Source organism: Alligator sinensis, unplaced genomic scaffold (genome assembly GCF_000455745.1).
Source record: "Alligator sinensis unplaced genomic scaffold, ASM45574v1 scaffold535_1, whole genome shotgun sequence".
NCBI classification, from domain to species: Eukaryota; Metazoa; Chordata; order Crocodylia; family Alligatoridae; genus Alligator; species Alligator sinensis.
The window spans coordinates 1,014,097-1,024,256 of record NW_005842157.1 but is presented as its reverse complement, the minus strand read 5'-3'; the positions used below and the strand labels follow the sequence as shown (position 1 = coordinate 1,024,256).

At 37.5% G+C, this 10,160-nt stretch overlaps 1 protein-coding gene across 4 annotated transcripts in view; it reads right to left on the bottom strand.

The window, feature by feature from the left end:
• The window catches only part of NTNG1 (netrin G1), a 289,692-nt gene that overhangs the window by 63,646 nt on the left and 215,886 nt on the right, over positions 1-10,160 (bottom strand). For all 4 annotated transcript variants that reach the window (XM_014520830.2, XM_006025634.3, XM_025206492.1 and 1 more), the window contains exon 4: positions 6,780-6,806. In XM_014520830.2, coding sequence (XP_014376316.1) covers positions 6,780-6,806 — 27 coding nt within the window. The remainder of the gene's footprint in view (positions 1-6,779; positions 6,807-10,160) is intronic.

The window sequence follows — 10,160 nt, the reverse complement described above, 5'->3', positions numbered from 1 at the left end:
CTGCTGATGTACTTAAAAAAAATAAAAATATGTCATTCCTATTGAAGTCAGTGCAGTATTTGCATAAGAATTGTTAAGATGAATGAACATAATTTAATCAGGTGATATTTTATCACCACTCCCTGGGAGCATACTATTAAAAGTACAATATTTCTTTTTCATTATATGTCTCTCGTTAAGCTATGATATGATTACTACATACAAGTTTACTTTTGGGATGATTTTGATTTTATTACAGGTTAATTAATAGCACAATAGAGTCTAGGCAAAAAAGGCAGGGATTTCCATAAAATGAGACCAAATCTCCCATTTTGTTTAATATATTTGAAAGAATGATATTTAAGAAAAGATCAATATAAAAATTGCTATTTAAAAAAAATGTTGGCCATGGCTAGCTGAACTTCTTTTTTTAGTTAATGTAAGTTTTTCATACTTGTTCCTTTGTAAAAAATATGGGACTTTGGCATAACGGTAGAGATGAGATTGTTTTATTTAGCCTGCTAGTCATAACAGTTTTTGCAACTGTTGGTGGAAATTTGATTGGGATTAGTGATTTTGTTATCTGTTTATTCTCATACAACAAGACAGAACAAGCCAGACATCTTTTTTATAAGTGTCTTCAAATGAACCCAGTGATCCACCTGCGGAGTTGTCTTAAAAATCCACTGTTTTTAACAAGCAGACTGGTTGGTCCTTTAAACTAAAGAAACATGGTGACCTATTTACTATCTCCACTAGTGAGTAATTATATGAATACAGGGTAGAGTCAAATACTTTTTTAAGGGAAAGAACTTCCCAGTGGAGAAGGGAAGTATTCTGTTTTCATATTTTCTTACTGTTCCATTAAAGAGCTGTTAAAACTGATTTAGTATCAAAAGGCACTTTTACATGTGCTCGGCTGTATTCTGATTAGAATGCATCAGAGCAGACTGGATTAATCAGTCTGTGGGAGTGTCCTAATCAGAATGCTTCAGTGTACTGCACTGTCTCATGTATTCAGTTTCCCAGTATTTCGAAATGGCAGCAGGGGTGCTTTAGAGCTTGTCGAATGAGCTTTAGTTAAAGTGCCCCCACCACCATTTTGAAATGCGAGATGCTGAATACATGAGACATCGTGGGTGTTTTAATTAAAGAGGCTCCTGAAAGCTGCTCTAATTAAAACGCCCCTCTCCCCATTGCAGAGCACATTTGTAAGTGCCCAAAGACCTTATATATTAGGCTGCTGCCCAGAGCTGTCCGGGGTATGTGTGTGTGTGAATCAGGGTGACTGTCCTGGGTCCCAAGCTTTGGGGGCCCCATGAAGCTGGGCGGAGTGGCCGCAGAGACTGCGCCACTACCGGCTTCACATCCAGTTGGTTGCTACCCTCCCCCCACCCCAGATGTGGCCGTTGCTGATGGTGGCGGCAGCTTCTTTGGGCCTAGGGCACATGGGATTGGGGCACAACCCTGCACCAGGTTGGCTCTGGCGTTGCCACATGTTAAAAAGAAAGTGCAAGGGGATCTAATGTAGGATCCCCAAAATTGCACTCCCTGCCATGCCACACATGCGTGGCAGGAGGCACAACTGTGGGATCAACCATCAGATCCCATCATGCCATATTGTCAGTGCAGGGGGAACTGAGGATCATGATTCCCAGCTCACCCTGCATCAGCAACCTTTGCTCCCATGGAGCTGAAAGCTCCAACCAGCTAATGGAGTTCCTAGCTGCGGGAGCCCGTGGTGTGCCTGCATGATTGGGAGCTCCGATCACTGACACGCCCCTGAGAGACCTGACTAGCTGATGGGGTTGGGGCTTACATGGTGTGCTCCCATGACTAAGAGCTCCAGTCACTGATGGGGCTCCCAGCTTTGGGAGCGCATGGTGCACCCCATGGCTGGGAGCTCTGATCACTGATGGGGTTCCAGCTGCAGGGCTGCATGGTTACCCCTACAACTGGGAGTCCCATCAGTGAACAGAGGGTCCCTGTGTCCCTGCAGCTGGAATCTCTGTCAGCTGATCCAGGCCCCCAGCTGGGGGAGCTCATTGTGCTCCCTCAGGTGGGAGCTCTGATCAGGCGACCAGTGCCTCCAGCCTCAGGCTCTGGGCCCAAAGGTATAAATTTTCTGAGGATCTGTAGTTGAAATTGTCAGGACAACCAGCACTGAATAGCTACTATGACACAGCTTAAATGTTTGCTGACTTTCTCATACTTTCTCCAATGTCCTATCATTTGATATCTTATGTCTCATTAGCAATTAAAACAAAATCAAGAATGCAATTCCCTCTTATGCTGTAGTCAGGTAAAAAGTGCTGCCAAAGGAATCTTACTGACAAGGTAGTTTCAAAACTAGCTGGTGATGGAGACTGTTCATCAAAACAGCAGATGAGCAACAATATTAAAATGCCACTGGCTGCATTTAACTAACTGGGGGAAATAACTTTTCATATTTGTTAAAATTGGTGGATCTTATGAAAAGATTAATTCTGGTAATTAATTTTACCTTCTGCAATGTGTCACACTAACCAGACATCTTCACCTTCAGAACTAAGAGGCTAGCTCAGTCTCACAACTCATTCATTTCAGGAAGTGCTGCAGGTTGCAAAAAAATGTGAAATCCTAGTTGAAGTAGATTTGTGATGAAATTGTATAAAAACTCATTACATGGGATATTAGGTTTTCTTCCAGATTAGTAGTTCAGGTTACTGTAATATTTTGCATAATTTATCAGAATGTTTTCCTAGCACAGTGATTTTATTATATGGTTTAATACATGATATTATATAAAATATAAATATATTAAATATATTATAGAAAACATAATTTAATATATATATATATATACTTCTATTTATATGAATAAATAGAAAACTTGATTAGGTAAAGGGAAAGTCAAAATACATGTATTTTCAGATTAAAAAAATACTAAAACAAAGTGTGGTGGCGGGCAAATACTGTTTCTCTTGATATTACAGATAATTAATAATCACTTTTGATAAGAAAAGAATTAAACCTTGTATTCTAATCATGATTCAGGTTTGTATCACACCAAACCTGAACCTGTATATGTTGCTGAAAACAACATCCATACAGGCTCAAGATGACATTAACAGTTTTCAAGGAGTAAAATCATCTCAGACATTTCTTGGCAGGATATTGTATCTTCCTAGGAAAGTTTTTCTTTATACAGTAATAGGTCAACTCAAATCACATTAGAGAAAGATGAATAAACAAAGGCCAAATTCTGAACTTGGGAATGAAACTATATACCCTATTGAGGTAAGTGGGTATTGCATGTGTCCAGTCATTGTGAGAATTTGGCAGTATAGACAGCTCACTTTGGCAATGGTTACAGTTAAGGACAAAACATGCAGTAACTTCATTGCTGCAGGCTCAGACCTGTAATGTGCAGAGGTGTAAATAACAGGAAACTAGAAATTTGAGTTTTTTGAAAAAAGACCATGGGAAACAGATTCATCATGTTCAAACTTCTCTAAGGAGCTTATGAGACAACTAAAAAACTGCTCAGCCTAACACTACTAGCAACACTGAAAAACACCTACTGGATCTTTTAAAGTTGAGACCTACATATTAATAGTACGGCAGTGCGACGATAGTCATTTTTTTTTACTTTTGTGTTTGCATTATTTATTATTCTAAGAGAGATTTCTGTTTATTTGAAATTGACAAAAAATAAGTAAGTCCAAAGTAAAACACAAATACCATCTGATTATCTCAATAGCATCTTGCACCTCAATATATGGGTCTCTCTCTAAACTCTGACTCATCTGCTACCAATAGGCTGTCAGAGGTGATAATCACCCACACAAAGCTATTTGCACCTCACATCACTACTATCTCATATCTAATTATACCCTTTATAACAAACTGTTTAGCACAATCAGTGAAATTGTGCTTTATAGGACTAAATCAGAAGATATAGGTTAGAAGATTATTTTTTAATAAAGTATACAAGAAAACACTAATAACTTTTGATACCTGGTCACAGTAATGTACATCCTGATTTATTCACCTAAAACACTGGCACAATTACTATAAAGTAATGTATTTTATACAATATCAACATACAAGTTGAAAGCATAACTAATCATAAAATCTACATAATATCAAATTTGTTTTGGGACTCATTAATTGCTAGCAATTTCCCCAGTATTTTTCCAGACATGTCTGAAAAATGCTGAAAAGAGCAGCACTGGAATCAAGTAGGCTGGAAATGATCAAAGAACCTATCATTTAATTGACAGACAACAGCAGGTACAAATGACCTTAATGGGAAAGCTCTAGTTTAATTTATTTTAGTTTTTTTGGTAGATGATCAGAAAGGATGTTTACTTAATGACCATTCTTTCTTTGTGTTTAAACTTTAATGATGTGCTGCTTTAATAAAAGATCCTTTGAGATCAAAAAGAATAAAGAATTATACATATATGTAAACATGTAAATGTATATAGATATTATTTTTCTTTAGGCATGCTTTGATTATAAGAGTCTTCTGGGTGTTACATGAACACCTGTTACAATAGCATCTTCTTTGTATGCTGGCAGTTTAGTGTTCATTTTTTTTCATACTAAACTGAGAAAAGCTTGAAGCATACAAAAGACCATGCCTCCAGCTCAGTGTTCACTAGCAGGCAAAAAATTGCAGCACCTCAGAATAATTTCTTGTCCCCAGATGGGGTAAGAACTCTACTGATATGAACACAAACACTGTATTAGCAGAGACAAAAGAAGAACTCATGCACAATCCATTAAAGCAGCCGCAACTAATTAATCATTTGCTTTTATATATTGATTGTAATTCTCCTAAAATATAGTTACATAATAGAATACGACCAAGAGGAGTCAATGGATCTCTATTGTGTAAAGACAATTCTGCTATTTCTATTGTATATAAAAAAAGTTAGAAAATTGTGCCAGTGAACTGCAACTTTTTTCCCCAGCTACTTAAAAAAAAAAAAAAAGAGGATGGGGGAAGGGGCAAGCAGCATAGTCATTATCTCTTGCTTGTATTCACAAGGCAGTATTCATACTCTGTTCTTTCCTCAAGGACTGGGATATTTTAGAACCCTGCCCCAAAGGAGTTTGTACCAGACAATGCATAGACTTGCAAAAAGTATTGGATTTTCCAAGGGATGCTAAACAGACTTTTGTCAATTGTTAATGGGGGAATGATATCAATCACTTCAGTGTAGAAATTTACAAACATTCAAAGAGGTCAACAATGCATCCTTTCAGGTCACCATTGATTGAAAATATTTGAGTTTCCCTATTAAGTATTCAAAGGCCAACATCTGCTGATGCTCAGAGATGGTGAATGTGGTGAGGGTTTTATGGAGTGTAAAGTGAAAATTACAATTGTATAGTCCATGCAATAGAGTACTGACAAACCATAGCACAAACAAACTCCAAAGAGCTATTTTCCCATTTATCCATTTCTTAGTTATAATAGTAGCATTTCAGAGAACAATAGTTTCAATAGTCTCTCTTTACTGGCTTTCATTTAATTTCTTTTTTGGGCATAAAGTATATGTGTAAATGCAATTGTCAAGGTTTAGAACGTAGCATATCACTGTGCATTTGCAGTTAGGCAAATGTCGAGGGAGATACTAAAGCAGAAAAATTAGACTATTAAAACTGAAGGCTTTCATTTGCAAGTTGTTATCGTTGATGTTGTTTTGCTTTTTAAGGCTGCAAAACACATGCTGTAGCATTAAGCTGGTAACTAAATGGACGTGAAACACTTTTCCCATTTATAAAGAGGCTAGTTTTGATGCTGTTTAGAGCTTAACAAATCAGTGCCTAAGTCTATTCATGAGCTAAAGTAAACTGAGCTGATTTATAAATTGAAAGACCTGACCATGCATTTATAAGAAGCAAGACAGTTGTTTTATTCAAATTGTCAAAAGTATTGCTTTTCAGCTGGATATCAGGTATTGCAAATCTTTCACCACTGTTTAAACTGTGATAGTGCTATGTACCACTGAACCTGCACTTAAAGTCAGTAAAGCAGAGACCATAGGGAACATTCTCTCACCCAGAAACAGCACGATACATTTTCTACTTCTGTGCATTGTTTCTAATCAGCTATCATTCCATGACTGCATTTCTCAGCTGTAGGGTGTTTTGACTCAAAGACCATGCTATTATTTTTCTTCCTACTTCCTATATTGTTCTTTTTAAAAATAATACTTGAGTTCATAAAATGACAAGATTACAGTTTGTGAGTTTTATTTAATGTTTTGTTGGGGGTTCGAAAATAACCAATTCTTTTAAAAAAAATAACATAGTTCTGTTTTTCTGCTCCATGAAGCCCAGTTCTGAGGCCCACTGGAAAGATCCTATGGCATCATTATATTCAATAGATCATATATAAATTGATATATTTTCTGTTCTTATTTACTTATTTGAATATAAGCACATAATGGTAGTGCACTTCTCAGTAACTAACAACATTTGGGGTTTTGAAAAACATACTTGGCAAATATTTTTCAGCTGAATGTCACCCTGATTCTCTAATTTGTAAGACTTTCATTTGCTGATCAGAACTGATCAGGAAATCCATGTTTGCAGTCAGATGTGCTGTCATGAGCTGCACAACATATTCTGTTTAATCACTTAATATGGAAATGTAGCACAGGAAAGTCAATAAAATAGTCCTCTTCATTGTAAAGTACATTTCAGTGAAACGTTTTCTATGGCAGAAATGGATCGTAGGAAAACAGATCTGAGAAGTGCAACAACCAAACAAAACTATTCCGGATCCAGTTTTAATTACTTACTACCAATACTGGAAATACTGGGAATACCTGTAGAGAAAGAAAATAAAGAGGGCTGTTAGCTGTTTATTGAAAATAACTGAAAACCTGTAGTGTTATATCAAATATTCTGGAAAGTATGTTCTTATACTCTTCAGAATACAATATTAGCAAGAAATTAGAACCAAGAACTTACCAATACATACTCAGATCTTCTCTTTCTAATTCTAGAACTCTTCTAATTCTAGAGCTCTTCAACTCTTTTTATAAGTTTACACAGAATTTTAGAGCATATTTATTTTTTAAAATAATGACACTGAATATTTTTGGCCAACAGAGCAGCTTTTTTCCCTTTTCTCCTAATTTCATGGGGTTGTTCAGAACAGTTCTCTATTTCAACCACACAGTCATTAAGGCTTCTAACAAAATTCTGGAATTGGAGATCAGATCCCACACATGTCAATGCAGGGGGAGCCCAGTGCCTACTCGCCAATGCAGGGGGAGCCCAGGATCATGATGCCAGAATCCTGGGTGCTGTTGAGTTGAAAGCAATCATGATGGCTGGCTCTGGGACTCCGCAAGTGTTTGAACCAGCCCTGGTGCAGTCCCCAGAGCCAGCTGACAAGCAGCTGATTTAAGCCCCAAATCAGCTGACTGTCAGCCACTGGGGCCAGCACTGGGCCTGGGGCCCTTTGTGGTCCAAACCCTGCTGCACATTCTATTTAAGGTGTGATGGAAACCAGCCACAAAAATATTACGCATATTTTGGGTAATATTTTTATGGCTGGTTTCCCTTTTGTGGCACCATTAATTCCCTATGTGTGTACCTGGGTTACTATTTAAGATGGGGTTAACAGACTAATAGCATCTTAGGTATTATGCCAGGAGCCTAAACTTCATAATTTGAATAACAAATGCAGACCATGCATACGTTATGCACGTTGAAGAAAATATTTTAACGTGGGGATAGGTGCAGTGGTAGCTGCTTCAGTGCAGAACATTAGTTGATGCTTTATTAGATTTGTGCTTCTCTTTCAACTGTCAGTTACCTAGATTAAGTTGTCTAAAAGAACTTTAATTGAACAAAATAATATAACACATTAGGTCACTCATTGATCATACCCCTCATTGATTTGCCTGCTTTCACTTTAATTCTCAAGTAGAATTAGGGTGGGAAAATCAGTCGAGGATGTGGCTGCACTTAGAAAATATGGATATACAATACTCCCTGAAATGTAATCTTTTCCCCTTTTGTTTTGCTAAAGTGAAATATGTTAGTGAGACTATTCCTGGTTCCATGGGTTAAAACCACAAAATTACAGACATGAAAACAAAACAAAAATGTGCTTTACTTTAAATTTGGTGTGCTCCTGCGCTGAGCCCAGCATATATCCAAAAGAGGCAGGGCGTTACTTTGACCTGGCTCTGTAGCGTCTGTATAGATTGGGCACTTTAGTGGGACGTTTTGGTGCTTTTATCTAATTGCTGACTGGATCAGCTAATAGATAGTGTCAAAAAGCCCCACTGAAGAACCTTGTCTATATAGATGTTGCAGTGCCAGGTTGAACTAACACGCTATTTCTTCCTGTAAAACAAGGGTTTTTTTTTTTCATGTCTGCAAGTAGACACACTGTTGGTGTGTATTTACATAATGGATATGCACATAATCTCATTTAAATAAGGTTGCTTTTTATAAATTTCATTAACTTTTGAAGGCCTGGTTTTATGTGGTAGAAATCAGTCTGTTTCATTAGACACTGGCTGTGCCTATTTGAAATTCTTTCTTGAAGACCTTCCTAAATCAGAGAAACTAATTCTGCTATTACTCAAGCTAAAGTCAGGGCAAGGATAGGCACTGTTCAGTAAGCAAGAATTGCCGAATCGAGACCAATATTGTTAGAATCCTTCTGGTTATCATATATTAGTAACCTACTATGCAATATGGAACATACGAATGTCTTCTTCCATGGCCCCATACTAAACTTTTTGCGCTGGCAGGATCAAGGCCTACCAGGGTCAGCCAGGGATTCTGCCAGTGTGCAAGCCTGATGAAAAGTGAAGAGCTGACATAGCTGAAAACATTCCACCCACTGCAATCTGGTTTAGGAATATAGCTAGAAGGAAGTGTGTGTCCTTAGAGGCTGCTCTAAATTATGTCAGAGCTAGGGCAATGCCAAGCTAGCTACAGGATTGGGAATCATAAACAGTTCCTTTGTGACTCCTTGCATCAGTTATATGTCATGTTTTATTGAGGACAAGTGAGAATTGTTCCCACAAGGTACCCATATATTATTTGGAAACTCTTGAGTGCTCAATCCTGCAAGGTGCACGGTATCATCTTGCAAAAGGCACCCAAGACCATGCAGATTCCAATGCTAAGCAATATTTAGGAAAAAACCTAATTTTACCCCTGCTGAGAATAAACTGATACTCAAAGAAAGGTCTAGCCATATTTTTCAAAATTTCAGAATCATGCAATTAATATGAACAACTAAAAAGAATCCAAAGTTTTAGAAAAAAATTACAATCACATTTTTAGAGACAGTAAAACATGACTATTCCACTTCCGTCATATTTTCTGGTGAATGGATTAACTATGATGGAATTCTTTACTATTCTCTACCATTCTTTACCAAAGTTGAAGGGCATTCAACTTTTCATACTATTTTTAGGTAAGTTCCAATAATACATATTTCTGTTTTTGTGTCAGTGCAATTGTGTTTTAAATTAACAGGCTTTATTTTTTGTGTAGACACATAAGAATAAAACAGATAATAGATATGATTCAGGTAACATATTCTCACACTCGCATTTCCCTTGTGAAATGATACATTAATTCCTATTATATAAGAAGCTTTCATTCTCTTCGGGCAAGGTGTATCAGAGGAAGAGGTTTTCCCACTAGTTTGTTCTCCTTTTCCTTTACTGTACCTTAAATGTCTCAATGAAAAATAATGATGAACGTTTTTCAGGCAGGGAAGAGTAACAAAAATAAGGCGACTGCTCGCCTGAAGGACTTTGTATTAATCTTGTTAGGCTGTATTCCAGTTCTATTTCAGAAGCTATTTCCATAAAGAGTTTTTCTATCACTGTGACACTTTGTAAGTTATATACAATTTATGAATTCCACTTTGATTTTATAAACTGCCTGTATTTTTACATCCTATGCCTCTCTTTTATTGTGTACTGTCACTGCTTCTAGTGCTAAAGAACAAGCAAATGGGGCCTATACATCTAGAGCAGGAGTGGGCAAAATACAGCCCGTGGATGGAATTTGTCCAGCCTGTGGTGGGTCCCTCAGTCCCACCTGACCCAGGCACCATCCGGCCTGTGGCATGTCCTGCCTCCCTCAGGGAGCACAGAAGGGCTGGGGAGGCTCCGTGGCTGGACTGCATTGCTAGGCAG